This window comes from Bombina bombina, chromosome 1, assembly GCF_027579735.1.
Source record: "Bombina bombina isolate aBomBom1 chromosome 1, aBomBom1.pri, whole genome shotgun sequence".
In the NCBI taxonomy this organism is placed as follows: Eukaryota; Metazoa; Chordata; class Amphibia; order Anura; family Bombinatoridae; genus Bombina; species Bombina bombina.
This window is the reverse complement of record NC_069499.1, coordinates 1,279,210,661-1,279,227,888: the sequence shown is the minus strand read 5'-3', so window position 1 is coordinate 1,279,227,888 and position 17,228 is coordinate 1,279,210,661. Positions and strand designations below refer to the sequence as shown.

The following is a 17,228-nucleotide window of genomic DNA, read 5'->3' as shown; positions in this document are numbered from 1 at the left end:
TTAAGTCCCTTAAATCCCACAAAGCTCTGGGCCCTGACGGTTTTGGAGCTCTTTTCTACAAATCGTTCCACCTTCAGTCAGCACCGCTCCTTAATAGAGTTTGCTCCCTAGCTAGACAGTCTAGCTCCCTACCGACAGAGCTACTAGAGGCGACCATAGTAACTATTCCGAAGCCAGGTAAAACCCCTAATGTATGTGAACACTTCCGCCCCATTTCGCTGATTAACGTAGACGTGAAGCTGCTGGCGAAGCTACTGGCCTTTAGATTAAACAAAGTTCTCTCATCGCTATTGGATGGCGACCAGGTGGGCTTTACTCCAGGCCGAGAGGGGCCAGACAATACCCGCCGGATCCTTAACATATATTTCGAAACCAAGAGACGAAATCTCCCATGCACGACCCTAGCCTTAGATGCCGAAAAGGCTTTTGATAGGGTCAACTGGACATATCTATTTGAGGTCCTCAGCAAATTCGGTTTTCCGCCGGGTTTTAGCTCTTGTGTCAAAGCCTTGTATGTGGCCCCCTCGGCATCGGTGAGAGGCCTGGGGTTCCGATCCCCAACCTTCCCGATTACTAACGGGACACGACAGGGCTGCCCCCTCTCCCCGCTACTTTTTGCCCTAGTTATGGAACCTCTGGCTGAGGCGATTAGAGATAACCCTGAAATCTGGGGTATAGAACTGGAGGGCACCCTTCAAAAAACCGCCCTATTTGCGGATGACCTAACCATATTCCTAAGAGATCCTCTCCACTCCCTCCCAGCACTGTTTAAGTTGCTGGATCGGTTTGGACAGATTAGCTATTACAAGCTCAATATCAGCAAGACAGAGGCCTATACCATCAATATACCAGCAGCTGACTTTGCAGAACTTCAGCGCCGGTACCCATTTAACTGGTCTCAGCAGAGGATAAAGCATCTTGGAGTCTATCTCTCTTGTAGCATTCCCACTATAATTGAGTCCAACTTCTACCCTCTCCTCCAGCAGTTTCAGTCTAGCATTGATAAATTGAGTGTTCCATGCATCTCTTGGCTGGGGCGTATTGCTGCATTTAAGATGCTCCTACTCCCCAAGCTCACATACTTATTTCGTTCACTCCCTATCCCTGTTCCCAAGTCTCTGATCGTCAAATTTCAGCAAATATGTAATAAGTACATCTGGAAAAACAAACCTCCTAGGGTTGCCACCAGATTACTTCAACAACCACTCTTGAGTGGGGGCGCAGGCGCCCCTAACATAGCCTATTACCAGGAAGCTTCTAGACTTTCCCATGTTCTAGCGTGGAAGATTATTGACGACAAAAATAAATGGCAAACTCTGGAGCAAGCTATGCTCCCCGGCCCACTCACCTTACAAGACCTTATTTGGCTACCCAAGCACATTAGGTCATCTAACAAAATTCAGAATGTGATAATTTCTCACGCCCTCCGACTATGGGACAGATTGCGCTCTCTCCCTCAGATCGCCCCTCACCCCTCTCCCGTCCATTCTCTGACGGGCCTGCTAGCGGCCCTTAGAGGTTCCCACCCCCATCTGTGACAGGGCCATGGTATTCACTGCATGGCAGACTTGTTTATTAATGGTCAATTCATCACAGCGGCGCAATTTGTTAATACTTACAATCCGCCCCAACTTCTCCTATTTGAATTCTGGAGGCTAAAAAGCTTATTAAAATCTTGGGGATTTTTGAACCAGCCTCCCAGAGAGCCCACTGTGTGGGAAAAAAGATGGAGCAATAACATGAAGACACCCAGATCACTATCGGTGTCTTACAGAGATCTGATGAATTCCCCTACTTTCTACAGGTCAGCGTACACGCTGGCCTGGGAAAAAGCTCTCCACTTCAGAGTTGAACAAGAAGTATGGGCCCGTGCAGTGGCTTTAACCAAGCAAGCTCTCCACTGTGTTACTCTACTGGAGTTATATCTTAAAGTATGTACTCAATGGCATCTCACCCCACTCCGACTATACAAAATCTCCCAGACCAATTCTCCGTTATGTTGGAGACAGTGCGGGATGGTGGGTTCGCCAGCTCATATATGGTGGGAGTGCCCGAAACTGGCCCCCTTCTGGCAAACAGTCTCGCACAAATGCAGGAATCTACTCCCCTGCTTAGAAACCTCCCCGCAAACAGCCCTGCTACATCTAAACATAGACACAGCCACGGCCTCAGAGGCCTTACTCTCTGTATATATACTTATCTCAGCCAAATTAGCCATAGCGCGTCTATGGAGGCAGCAGACACCACCCACATGGGGGGAAGTAGTTAAAACTATGACCTATCTAGAAATAATGGAAGGCCCAATTTTTACTCAACATAACAAAATATCTCTACATTCGGGAATCTGGGAAATGTGGAAACATCTGAGCTGATTCTGTTATTATGTAGTGAGTAAGATTGACAGTTGCAGGCCCTACGCGTCCTTTTTCTTCTTCTCCCCTCTTCCTCTCTTTCCCCTCTCTTTTCCACTCCTATTTACTCTGAGGTTGTTCTCTTCAAATACACTCGTTTTTTTTTCTAGTTGTTGGTGCATATACCAGTTGCTTATGGCCTAAAGAGTCCTGAGATGACCCGCCGGCCATTTAATGCGTGGACAGTTCATTGTAGAAAAGTTAAAGAAAGGTTTAGTGCATATAGAGCTATGTCTCATCAGAATGACCAAATACTCTTATTGTACCTCTCTTCACAAAATCATCTGTAACATGTATGTGGTTCTATTATTTGTCTTGCATAGCATTGTATGTTATTATTTTCCTGAACTTTATTATTAATAATAAAAAATATTTAAAAAAAAAAAAAAGAAGATGCGGCTTGGATGAAGATGTTTGCCAGTCTGGATGTCCTCTTCTGCCCGCTTGGATCAAGACTTCAGCCGGAGGATGGACGTCACTCTTCAGCCCCCGCTTGGGCTTGCATCAAGATTTCGGAGGCTTGGATCAAGACTTCGGTGGACGGATCGGTGAACCTGGCATGGTGAAGATAAGGTAGAAAGATCTTCAGGGGCTTAGTGTTAGGTTTATTTAAGGGGGGTTTGGGTTAGATTAGGGGTATGTGGGTGGTGGGTTGAAATGTTGGGGGGGGGTATTGTATGTTTTTTTTATAGGCAAAAGAGCTGAATTCTTTGGGGCATGTCCCGCAAAGGGCCCTTTTCAGGGCTGGTAAGGTAAAAGAGCTTTGAACTTTTTGAATTTAGAATAGGGTAGTGCATTTTTTTTATTTTGGGGGTCTTTGTTATTTTATTAGGGTGCTTAGAGTAGGTGTAATTAGTTTAAAATTGTTGTAATATTTTTCTAATGTTTGTAAATATTTTTTTATTTTTTGTAACTTAGTTCTTTTTTATTTTTTGTACTTTAGTTAGTTTATTTAATTGTATTTATTTGTAGGTATTGTATTTAATTAATTTATTGATAGTGTAGTGTTAGGTTTAATTGTAGATAATTGTAGGTATTGTATTTAATTAATTTATTGATAGTGTAGTGTTAGGTTTAATTGTAACTTAGGTTAGGATTTATTTTACAGGTAATTTTGTAATTATTTTAACTATTTTAGCTATTAAATAGTTATTAACTATTTAATAGCTATTGTACCTGGTTAAAATAATTACAAAGTTGCCTGTAAAATAAATATTAATCCTAAAATAGCTACAATATAATTATTATTTATATTGTAGCTATATTAGGGTTTATTTTACAGGTAAGTATTTAGCTTTAAATAGGAATAATTTATATAATAAGAGTTAATTTATTTCATTAGATTTAAATTATATTTAACTTAGGGGGGTGTTAGTGTTAGGGTTAGAGTTAGCTTTAGGGGTTAATCCATTTATTAGAGTAGCGGCAAGATCCGGTCGGCAGATTAGGGGTTAATTATTGTAGGTAGCTGGCGGCGACGTTGTGGGGGGCAGATTAGGGGTTAATACATATAATATAGGGTCAGCGGTATTAGGGGCAGCAGATTAGGGGTACATAGTTATAATGTAGGTTGCGGCGGTATACGGAGCGGCAGATTAGGGGTTAATAATAATATGCAGGGGTCAGCGATAGCAGGGGTGGCAGATTAGGGGTTAATAAATATAATATAGGGGTCGGCGGTGTTATGGGCAGCAGATTAGGGGTACATAGGTATAATGTAGGTTGCGGCGGTGTACGGAGCGGCAGATTAGGGGTTAAAAAAAATAAGCAGGTGTCAGCGATAGCGGGGATGGCAGATTAGGGGTTAATAAGTGTAAGGTTAGGGGTGTTTAGACTCGGGGTACATGTTAGAGTGTTAGGTGCTGACGTAGGAAGTGTTTCCCCATAGAAAACAATGGGGCTGCGTTAGGAGCTGAACGCTGCTTTTTTGCAGGTGTTAGTTTTTTTTTAACTCAAATGGCCCCATTGTTTTCTATGGGGGAATCGTGCACAAGCACGTTTTTGAAGCTGGCCGCGTCCGTAAGCAACGCTGGTATTTAGAGTTGCAGTGGCGGTAAATATGCTCTAAGCTCCCTTTTTTGGAGCCTAACGCAGCCCTTCTGTGAACTCTAAATACCAGCGGTATTTAAAAGGTGCGGGAGAAAAAAGCACACGTAGCTAACGCACCCCTTTGGCCGCAGACCTCTAAATCTAGCCGTTATTTAGCAGCTACAACATATATCAATATTTTATCTGGAACAATTTTGTATATTTTTTGGAATATTCCTTATTATTTTTTAGCAGTTGTGGCCACAACAATAGTTAGAGGATATTGTAATACTGTGTTTTATATGTATTAAATTATATTTTATCTATGTTTGATTAAGAGATATTTTTTAGAGTGCATTATACAGCGTATATATACATATGATATTAGGAGATTGCTGATTTTTATATATATATTTTGTATATTATATTTTTAAGTATATTTACATGCAGTGTATGGATAGTTGAGTCATCCTTATATATAATATTATCTATCTTCAGCCCATATGCTATATGGGCGCCACTCTGTCTATACTTTAATTGAATTAATTTCTATTTTGAACGTGTGTGAGAAGGTAATGTTGTTTAAGAGTGTGCATTGAAGGTCCTATAGTTAGTGAGATCTAGAGAATTTTTTTTTTTAATTTCTAATAGTCTTTATCATCATCAGCCAGTGCTAGAATACGCTAGTCCCAATTAAGTTCCTAGTGCACATTACAGTTATCAGATGCCCAGCAGCAGTCACCTGAGCCTGTGTTTATGAACACTTCTTATCTTACAGCAACAGAAGTGGAGCCAGCTTCATTGTTGTGGTCATTCCTGCCTAGAATTTCATATCTTCAAGCCAGCACAGGTAAGTTGATAATTAACTACTTAAAAAATCTAAAAGGTTGAATATTTGGTCATATTTTTTTCCCATTTGTTTTATAGTCTTATACAAATTGTGTAATTTTATGGAAATATAGGAAAAAGCCTAATTAAAGGGATAGAAAAGTCAAAATTAAACTTGCATGATTTAGATAGAGCACATAATTTTAAGACACTTAAAAAACTTCTGTTTTTAAATTTGCTTAATTCTCTTTGTATCCATTGTTGAAAAAGAATACGCACATATCCTACACTAGTGGGAGCTAGCTGCTAATTGGTGCCTGCACACATTTGTTTCTTGTGATTGGCTAACTAGATGTGTTCAACTAGATGCCAGTAGTGCAATGCTGTTCCTTCAGCAAAGGATAACAAGAGATTGAAGCAAATTTGATAATAGAAGTAAATTGAAGTTTTTTAAATTTGTATGTTCAACGACAATTGTATCCAACGACTATGTATCGCCCCCTTCCAAAACCTAGAAACTAATTAGTTGTTAAAGGGACACTGAACCCATTTTTTTTCTTTTGTCATTAAGATAGAGCATGACATTTTAAGCAACTTTCTAATTTACTCCTATTATCAAATTTTCTTCATTCTCTTGGTATCTTTATTTGAAATGCAAGAATGTAAGTTTAGATCATGGCCCATTTTTGGTGAACAACCTGGGTTGTTCTTGCTGATTAGTGGATAAATTCATCCACCAATAAAAAAGTGCTGTCCAGAGTCCTGAACCAATAGAAAAGCTTAGATGTCTTCTTTTTCAAATAAAGATACCAAGAGAATGAAGACAAATTGATAATAGGAGTAAATTAGAAAGTTGCTTAAAATTGCATGCTCTACCTGAATCACAAAATATTTTTTTTTGGTTTCAGTGTCCCTTTAACAACACCACAGCAAACGTACCTATTTTCTGGGAAAGTGGAGGAAGAGGAGATTGGCGTTTTTTTTTTATTTTCCCCATTTTCTCCCCTAAATTAATTTTTTTTTGTTCTCACATATCTGGGCACTCACAAATTTATTTGAGTCTAATAATTAATAATACGTGTTTTATGCTTTATTCACTTATCCAATTCTGGTTATTTTCTGTAAAGTGAGGTTACTATTAAAAATGACATTATTATTTCATAGCAGAGTAAATTTAGCTCTGCCATATTCAATATATTGATTTTTTTTCTACTAATGATAGCAGAGTACTGATCTTTGAATTCCAAATGTTATAAGGGGTAATCTTAGAACAAGTTAATCTTTAAGAGATCATGTTTAATATTGTTGTACTTTATAAGGGTGTTTTCCTCATTCTCCACTATGATTCGTGAAATGGTTATTTTTTAACTTTTTTGTCTTTGTTTTTTCTCTTATGTAAACCAGGCTGGATATTGTTATATTTTCAGTGGGGAAAACCTTGTACTATCATGTGATATATGTTGTGACTGTCTCTTTTTTTTTTTCTTCTTTTTCCCCTGTATTTTGTTTGGATTTCATGACTTCAATAAAAAAAAAAAAAAAAGAATATGCACATATCCTACACTAGTGGGAGCTAGCTGCTGATTGGTGCCTGCACACATTTGTCTCTTGTGATTGGCTAACTAGATGTGTTCAACTAGATGCCAGTAGTGCAATGCTGCTCCTTCAGCAAAGGCTAACAAGAGTTTGAAGCAAATTTGATAATATAAGTAAATTGAAAAGTTGTTTAAATTTGTATGTTCTACCCAAATCATGAAATAAAATGTTGTGGTTTCCTGTCCCTTTAAACATTTAATGCATTTATATATGCAGACACACAGACATGTTCAACCTTCTAAAGATATATCTAAAATATAAAGATCATTTCCTAATTACTTGAAATTAAAGGGACACTGTACCCAAAATTTTTCTTTCGTGATTCAGATTGAGCATGAAATTTTAAGCAACTTTCTAATTTACTCCTATTATCAAATGTTCTTCATTCTCTTGGTATCTTTATTTGAAATGCAAGAATGTAAGTTCAGATGCCGGCCCATTTTTGGTGAACAACCTGGGTTGTCCTTGCTGATTAGTGGATAAATTCATCCACCAATAAAAAAGTGCTATCCAGAGTACTGAAACCAAAAAAAGCTTAGATGCCTTCTTTTTCAAATAATGATAGCAAGAGAACGAAGAAAATTTGATAATAGGAGTAAATTAGAAAGTTGCTTAAAATTGCATGCTCTTTCTGAATTACAAAAGAAAAAATTTGGGTTCAGTGTCCCTTTAAGTTTCAAAAAACAAATTTCAAGCATTTTTTGCAGTATGATGAATCCCAACAGAACATTAAGCAAAACTTACATTTCGGAAAAATATTACATCTTCAACTTTACTAAGGATCAGTGCATGTAATAAAACAACACCGCTCTCAGATATTGCTTGGTGGAACAAGTTCTTTGATAAAGGTGATATAATCTGAAAATAGAAAGAAAGTAAATGGGATGAAAGAATAACGTTAAAAGGAAAATCTTTGGCATGCAACAATAGTAAATGTATTTTAGAGAGAGGTTTACACAAGAACTTTACTCTATTTCAAATTAACTCTGAAATCAGTATTTGAATGCAGTCCCTCCGAGAGGCGGTTTACTATACCTCTCTGTGGGTGTAATGTAAATGATCCCTTTACACAGTTTTGTATGGCAATACAATTTATGTGTCAACACAAACTCAAGCACTTTTGTTACAATACAATAGTGAAATTAAGACATCAATAATTCACCTATAGGCGCTGGGGATTGTGCATATATTTTACACATATATACAATGCTTTATTTATATGTATTTTATTGTATAATGCTATATAATATATCATTTAAGCCTTGTGATTTTTAAAATCGTGTATATTGCCTTTGGCGTATTTTTTTCCACACATCACAACGCTCACAGAATAACTCAGTCCTTAAAAGATGAAACTCTCAGGAATAGTCAGAGCCTTAACCCAACAATTACCTGTGGTAATCCAGTCAGGACGTGCCCTGCAAGAAAATCAAAATAAATTGAAGCAGCAACTTCAATGTATTTCACAAGATCCTGTTCCACCTGCTACATCTACCAGTGTATCTATGCCAGAAGCAGGAATGAACTCAATATTTGAACCAAGAGTTGTGTTGCCTGAAAAATGTAATAGTTATAAAAATGTTGGATTTTTTTTAACTTCCTGCCACATTCTGTTCTCATTGCAAACCAAAACTGACAATTCAAATTCATACAAATGCACAGTCAATTTTCTCCTTACTGGAGAACCACAATTGTGGGCTCATCATCTTTTAGTCACTCATAGCCCTATTCTTGAGTCCTAGGATACATTTTTGCATAGTCTGGAGTCACAATATGAAGACCCTTTTAAGGCCTCCACAGCTCAAACCAAGATGTATGCTCTCAAACAGGACAGGAGGGACAAGTGGGATTTCCTGCCACCTTATAATTTTTTATCCATTCAAATTGACCGACGTCTCAGAGAAAGACGGATGGAGAGGGAAGCATCTTATAATCCTCCCCGCAGAGGATCTGTTTATCATCCTCCAACAGCCAAAACTGTTAATTCCACAGAAAAACCTATGCAAATAGGAAGTGTCCGAGGCCTTCTCTCTGATTCTGAAAAACAACAAAGGAGGTTTTTGAATTTATGCCTCTACTGCTGAAAACCTGGTCATATATCTTGAGTATGCGCAACCAAGCCTAAATCTCCTACTCCTAGAGGTACGCCGCCTCTTCCCCTATTGTCTAACAATATGAACAAATGCCTAGATATTCAAAACCTCACCTGTCCATACCAATCTCATTGCAGTAGGGTAAGAATCCAGTTAATTTGCTTGTCATGATTGACTCTGGAGCCAGTGGGTGCTTCTTGGATACCCAACTAGCTCAAAGATTACAGATACCCATCTCTCTAAGAAAAGCCCAGTTCACATTCAACTTATAGATGGATCAATACTAATAACTGAGTCAATAATAGAAAAGACCATTACTTACTGGCCATTGAAGGGCCTGGACATCAAGAGACTATAACCACTGATTTGGTGTCCTCACCTGTATTTCCTCTGATACTTGGTCTCTCCTGATAACGGAGGCAAAATCTTCTTATTTATTAAAAAAACGGTACAGTAAAATTCACATCCCAGTTTTGTCTTCACCATTGTCTGTTTCCTCACATCCATTCCATTTTCAATGAGAATCTCCCCATCCAGTGCCAATCTACAACATCCAGAGATATACCAAGATTTTCAAGATGTGATTGAAAAGAAAATAATTGATGTTCTTCCCTCCCATAAGGAATTAAATTCCCTTTAGCCTTCTCTATCCTTTATCAGAACCTGAATTACAAGTATTAAACTAATATTAAGATGAGAACCTTCAGAAAGACTACATTCGACCATTCAAGTCACCTGGGGCAGGAATATGTTTTACAGAGCCCTTTACACCATCACTGTACAAAATAAATATCTACTACCTCTCATCCCAGAATTGATGGATTGACTCCGATCAGCTGTCATCCTCAGTAAAATTGATTTAAGGGGTGATTACAATGTTGTGAGGGTCCACAAAGGAGACAAGATTTTGCTCTCTCTACAAGCATTTTGAATACACAGTGATGCCCTTCGGCCTATGTAATGCTCCAGCAACCTTTCAAAGGTTTGTAAATGATATATTTCAAGACATATTTGACCTCTATGTAGTGGCCTATTTAGATGACACCCTCATCTATTCTTCCTCAATAGAACAGCATTTTGACCATGTGAAGACTGTTTTAGCCTGCTTATGTGCCAATCAATTACAGGTGGCCCTCGGTTTATGACGGTTCAATTTGCGCCATTTCAGAATAACACCCTTTTTTTCAGTCATGTGACTGCTATTGAAAAGCACTGACAAGCAGTGCATTGATTAAAATAAGAGCAGGCCAGTAGGTGGAGCTGTCCGCTTGTGTTGCAACAAAGATATGCAAGCCAAGCAAGCTGAAATAAATCTGTAACCAGACCTGAGCTATCAAGCAGCTTTCAAAGAAACAAGATCTAGCAGCCACTTCCCTTTTATCTAGTCCAGACTGGAATGCATAGAATAGCTTCAGACCTGATATTATCTAACATGCTAACAATGCAGAGAACTGTTTGCAGAAAAATGCAAGTAAAAACATGTTTTTGTTCATTAAACTTAGTTTGATGATACATTCTATGTTGTGTGATTATTTTATTAGGTTTATAATGCTGTTTACCAAATGTTTTTGTTCATTAAACTTATTGTGATGATATATTCTGTGTTTTGTGATTATTTTAATAGGTTTATAATTATTATTATTATTATTATACTTTATTTATGAAGCGCCGACATATTCCGCAGCGCTGTCCATGGATACAATTAATTTAAATAAAAAAATACAAGACTTGTAAGAGACAGGACAAGATTTACAAACACATACAGGAGGAATTGAGGGCCCTATTCTCATGGGAACTTACAATCTAGAAGGGTAGGTAGTTGAGAAACAGGAGGTGAGGACTGCAAGATTGGGAAAGATGTTAATACAGAGTTAGATGAAGGAAATGTTAGGTAAGTGAAATTAATTTATTATTGAGTTGGGTGGTAGGCTTCCTTGAACAGAAAAGTCTTCAGGGAACATTTAAAGGAAGACAGATTAGGGCAAAGCCTGACAACACAGGGGAGAGTATTCCAGAGGGTAGGTGCTGCACGACAGAAGTCCTGCAGTCTAGCATGAGAGGAGGTGATAGTTGCAGATGCAAAGAGAAGGTCATTGTTGGACCTTAGTGGACGGGCTGGAGTATACTTGTGTATTAGAGAGGATAGGTAGAGGGGAGTGGCGTTGGTGAGAGCTTTGTATGTAAGGGTGAGAATTTTGAATTTAATTCTGCTGTGAATGGGGCGCCAATGAAGGGACTCGCAGAGAGGTGCAGCAGATACAGATCGACGGGAAAGATGGATCAGCCTGGCAGAGGCATTTAGGATGGATTGAAGGGGGGAGAGGCGGGAAAGAGGAAGGCCAGTGAGTAGGTTATTGCAGTAGTCAAGTCGGGAGATAACAAGGGAGTGGATTATTTGCTTTGTGGTGTCAGCGCTCAGAAAAGGTTGAATTTTGGAAATATTGCGTAGATGGTTGCGGCAGGATATAGAAAGCGATTAGATATGGGGGACGAAGGATAGATTTGAGTCAAGTGTGACTCCGAGGCAGCGGACTTGGGGCGATGGCGAAATGGTGATGCCGTCAACAGGTATAGAGAAGTCAGAAGTCAGTGTAGAGCTTGAGGGGGGGGGGATAAGAAGGAGCTCAGTCTTGGACATGTTGATCTGTAGGTGGTGAGAGGCCATCCAGGAAGAATGAACAATATAACTATACCCTAATAAAAAAAATAAAAAAAAGATCTGTATTGGAATAAAAATAGAAATAATTATTATGATACACATAGAGACAGATATCAGAATCATCATACTTCTCAGGTTCCAATGATACAAGGTTTCATTATAAACCGTATCAGAATAAATATGATAATTATAATGATACAAATAAACATTCATAGCCACAACACCAATATGATCAACTTTATGACCATGAAATCTATGGGAACAGATATGTTAATGGACACAACAGACACTATAATCATAATTACCAAACTAAAAAAAACTTTAATCAAATAGATCAAACTGAAAATTGTAACCAAAGAGAAAATTCTAACCAAAGAGAGAATTCTAATCATAATTGGAGGGTTCCCTTAAGGAACAGATTTGAACCTTTTCAATATACACCTTATCCAAATAAAAATAGGGCCTATGTGAATAGGAGAAATTATGATAGCAGCATTCAAGATATTATCCCTAAAGAGACACCTTTTTTAGGGGATTCCCCGCAAGAGCTTTCCAAGAACCTGCAAAAACACAAAGAAACCTACAAAACAAAAGAAGACTAGAGGTAGAAGAGGGAGAGGAACCTCTAAACAAAACAATAAAAAGATAACAACTACAAAATCTGGTATTTTTAATATCAGCAAAATTAACCTGAATGAAAAACAAGAGGAAGTTTTAAATAAAGGTCTTACATTTGCCCCCTCTTGTAACTAAATAAATTTGAAACGCTAATTAACATTAACCAATTTATACGTAAACTAACGTTAAAAATATATTTTCTTAAGAACCCTGTACAAAACAAACACATGATAGTGATAATTATATTCACACAAATTATAAACTGAAATCAAGGTTTTATCCAACTAACGAAAAAAGTGAACACATTAAACTCTATGAACAGAATATAAAAAAAGATCTTGAATTATTAGACTAAACCAAACCAATTAGGAGTAATTTAACTAAAAAAGAAACTCAGGTACTCAATGAACTCAAGAACAACAAAGAGATAGTGGTGAAACCAGCAGAGAAAGGTGGGGGCATTGTTGTCATGGACACAAGTTATTATCTAGAGGAATCAAATAGACTTTTAAACGATAGATCTACATATATGAAACTAACAATGAATCCTTTAAAGAAACAAGTACATCAACTAGATACCCTTTTGAAGAAAGCTAGAGTAGAAGGTATTATCAATCAATCCGAATTGGAATTTTTGTCCATCACTCACCCAAAGACCCCCACATTCTACTTTTTACCAAAAGTGCACAAGCACCTAACCAGAATCCCAGGACACCCTATTATATCAGGGATAGAGTCTCTCACCTCCAGTTTATCTCAGTACGTAGATTTCTTTCTACAGAAATATGTAGTTAATCTACAATCCTACTTAAGAGATTCAACACATTTCCTTAATTCCATCAAAGATCTGATTTGGCAGGATAATTACATCTTAGTCACATGTGATGTGAATTCACTTTATACCAATATCTCGCATAATTTAGGTATAACTGCAGTAAAAAACTATTCAATGAACTACCAACAATACAAAACAAGTTTATATTAGATTGTATACAATTTATTCTCTCCAATAACAGTTTTCTGTTTAATGATGAGATATATCTGCAAGTGAAAGGTACTGCAATGGGCACAAGGTTCGCCCCTTAGTTATGCCAATTTGTTCATGGGCCATTTTGAAGAGATCTATATAAATGATTGTCCATGGGGAGTGAACCTTGTGCACTATTACAGATACATTGATGATATCTTCATAGTTTGGAAGGGAGACATCGAGTTATTAGACTCCTTCATGATTGATATGAATACTAACGATATGGGCATTTGCTTTACCCATGAATTCAGTAGCAACAAAATAAATTTTTTTGGACATTGAGATTGAAGTCACCAATAATCAAATACATACTAGAACATATTTTAAAGACATAGCTGCAAATAATTATATACATTTTGAAAGCTGCCATTTGGCACAATGGAAATCTAATATTCCTTAGAGCCAATTTATGAGGATTAAGAAAAACTGCTCTTCTCCAGACAGTTACCAATCACAATCTCAAATTCTCACCACTAGGTTTATAGAAAAAGGTTATGATCCAAAAATCATTGAAAAAACACAAAATGAAGTAGCAAATATAGATAGAGATAGACTACTGACTACTAAAACCAAGAAAAAGGGTAGAGATGTTAACACAAGTAATACCTATAAGAATTCAAATTCAGACGACCTCTTAATACCCTTCATTACAGATTTCAGTTCACAACATTTAGAAATTAAAAAAATCTTAAAGAGACATTGGCACCTTTTGAAACAAGACCATGTCCTAGGCCAAAAATTTGAAAACTATACTTTCACCAAGCGAATATAAAAAGGAAAAACAAACAAATGATTGAGACCTTAAGGGCAAAGAACTGATTGTTTTTTTTCCATGCAATACGTGTAAGTCTTGTCAGTATAGTACAAAACTTAAAGAAATAAAATCTCTTAACACATGGCATCATACTAAAATAAAATAACTAATAAGATGCACGGATAGAAATATTATTTATTGTATACAGTGTTTCTGTAATTTCCTTTATTTTGGACAAACCTGCAGAATGTTAAAAGACAGGATACTTGAATATATTCTGAAAATTGAACACGAATCCTCAGACACTAAGTTATACTCCCATTTCAAAGAAGTGCACCATGAAACCTAAAACATTTTATGTTTTGGGGGAATAAAAAAACTTGATTTAGGTAAGAGAGGAGGAAATATGAATACACTGCTAACGAAAAAAGAAGAATTCATATTCCATTACAATACTCTACATCCACATGGTCTCAATTCAGAATTGGATTTAAATTAACTTATCTAGGATTATTTATATAAATCAGTGATTCAATATGGATATACAGGTTTGCCAAGTAATTACCTCTAATTGATTATTACATATATGTGTATATATGTGTTTAAATTTCCCTTCTTTTGGTTGGGTTCATCTGGGGATCATGTCCCTCTGACCAATAGAAAAGAGTCCATGTTTCAATATATCCTATATAGTCTATTAAACACACATATATATAAAACTATTATTTCATAGACTATTTTTAATTGTCCTTATAATAATAACTAGTATTTATATAGCGCCTTTCTCCTAGTGGGGCTCAAAGCGCTTTTTCAGCGCTCACTCTCGGAATTAACCAAATCGGCAGCTGAATAGTAATAGTTGTTATTATTACCCAATTTAATGGTACTCATTTTATCGAACTCGGAAGGATGAAGGGCTGAGTCGGCCCTGCTGGGATTTGAACCTGTGACCTTGGATCTTTTAAACAGGCTTTTTTGTAGTCAGGGCATTTACCAACTGAGCTACCTCACCAGCCTTATCCATGCAATAAAATATATTTTGTTTTAATCTAATTTCTGTTTTAATCCCCAGTTTATCTTCCTTTTATTTAATTAATTTTCCATTTTGTTTTTGTCATGTTTTTCTTTCAACTTTACATTTACACTTATTGGTTATTGAACCACACTTTTAATTATTTTAATTTTCTATCTTACATATATATTCTTATAAACTTATCAACAATTTAGGTAATTTTTCCTGATCTATTTGTCAACCCTTAAGTTAACCAACAGTACATACAATCTTATTCATATCTTTAGTATGGCATTTTTAAGATAGGACCTCTCATTATGTGTTTTTTCTATCTGACATGCACTATAACTTTAGACAGGACCTCTTAGTCCATTGTGGCAGAAATACATAATCTGTTTGATGTATTCACACCCATACCTTTAACATAGCATATCCTCTTTTTATAATATAGGATTTTTAATATGTATATCACTACCCCACAGTTACTATAACTAGAGATAGGACCTCCTAGTATATGTCCGACATAGTATATATCCCATAGTTAATGTTACTAAAGACAGAACCTCTTAGTATATGTCCAACATACACTACAATTTGTTGCGCCAGAAATAAACAACCAGTATGACACTTCTAAGTTGCACATCTAGCTAATCTTTGTACATTTAATTTAATTTTTGAATATTGAAATATACCGATGGTGTATAAATATTTTACATCGTTGTATATTTTTTTTAACAATACTTTATGTGTGATTAGAAACATCTGATTCCTTGTTGAAACACACCTACTGGGAGTCACATATCAACCTATAAGGTGAAACACCAGGATATTTAAACTCTGATCCTTTCAAAATGAGCATCTTGATAAAGGCCTACGAGGCTGAAATGCGTAGATTTGCTCATTTATACCCGACTTTGGACAAATTGTGATAGTAGGTGAGGTGCATCGAGCCACTTAATACTCATAAAGTGGTCTCCATATGCGTAATCCCTTACCCAGGATCTATTCACTAACTTTTTGTATATAAAGAGACTAAATTAAAAACATTGCCAGTTTCGGATTATACACTATTCACACTTGTGATTTGGAAATTTGACCTCTAACACCGGAACAGGTATTTGGACCTGGAGGTACAGCCAGAACCGATATCGTAGCTGCCAGCAAACACCTCGGTCCCAGCATATACCTGAAATGAATCTCTAACATCGGAAGCTGTCCCCGGTTTAATTACTGTCACAACCCAGCTGCTTGCATCCGGTCCGGTAAATGCAAGTAAGATACATCCGCTTGCTGAGGTTACTTCATCTGGAGTAACGGTAACACTATAAACAGTAACACTAAGGAAAGACATTTAACCTGTTGTTATTCCTGCTAGCAAGGATACAGACATTTGATTAAATAAGCATCGATTACCAATGCATTAGTGCACTTTATCACCAGCTTGATGTTTTTATCTATGTTCTTATTAATTTTTTACGTGACCCGAATACGGTTAAAACGCTATATTATTGTTGGATTTACTGTATTAGATGCCGGCATCTCACTAGTCTATTGTATATATTGTTGACACTATTGTCTTTTGCATACATAAAATATATATTTTTACACCCCTTCCCCCAGTTACAGAAATGTTCCTATCCATACACTGATACAAAAAGGCCTGTTTAAAAGCCAACACGACCTAAAAGAAGAAATAGGACCACCTTTTGATAAGTGGTACATATACTTACAAGCGAGACATTCAGTTATGACAGACCCACAAAAGCATGAACTTCTGAGAGCCCTTACACCTTTTGAGAGCCTGTGCACATCTGCTACGTTGACGAAATCACATATTTCTTTGATTTACACAATACTGAGTAAAAAGACGCCTAACACTAAACCGTCCTATACAAAACAATGGGAACATGAGCTACAATTAGAAATTAATGAAGAACAGTGATCTCATTCTTTCATCTCTACTAAAAAATCTTCCATTTCACTTAACTTAGTAGAACTAAATTACAAGATACTGTCTAGATGGTATCTAACCCCACACAGACTGTGCAAACTTTTTCCGTCAGTGTCTCCTCTTTGTTGGAGACACTGTGGAGAAACAGGAACCATGACTCATATCTGGTGGTCATGCACAAAATTGAAACCATTTTGGGACCAGATAAACACTTACATTAGAGATATAATAAAACTTGACATAACACT

The 17,228-nt window shown here is 36.8% G+C and overlaps 1 protein-coding gene across 1 annotated transcript in view; it reads right to left on the bottom strand.

Annotated features, from left to right (window-relative positions):
* Positions 1-17,228, bottom strand: part of LOC128648613 (pyrethroid hydrolase Ces2e) — a 237,738-nt gene that overhangs the window by 136,912 nt on the left and 83,598 nt on the right. Inside the window, exon 6 of the mRNA XM_053701386.1 lies at positions 7,608-7,721. Within this exon, the coding sequence (XP_053557361.1) occupies positions 7,608-7,721 (114 nt within the window). The remainder of the gene's footprint in view (positions 1-7,607; positions 7,722-17,228) is intronic.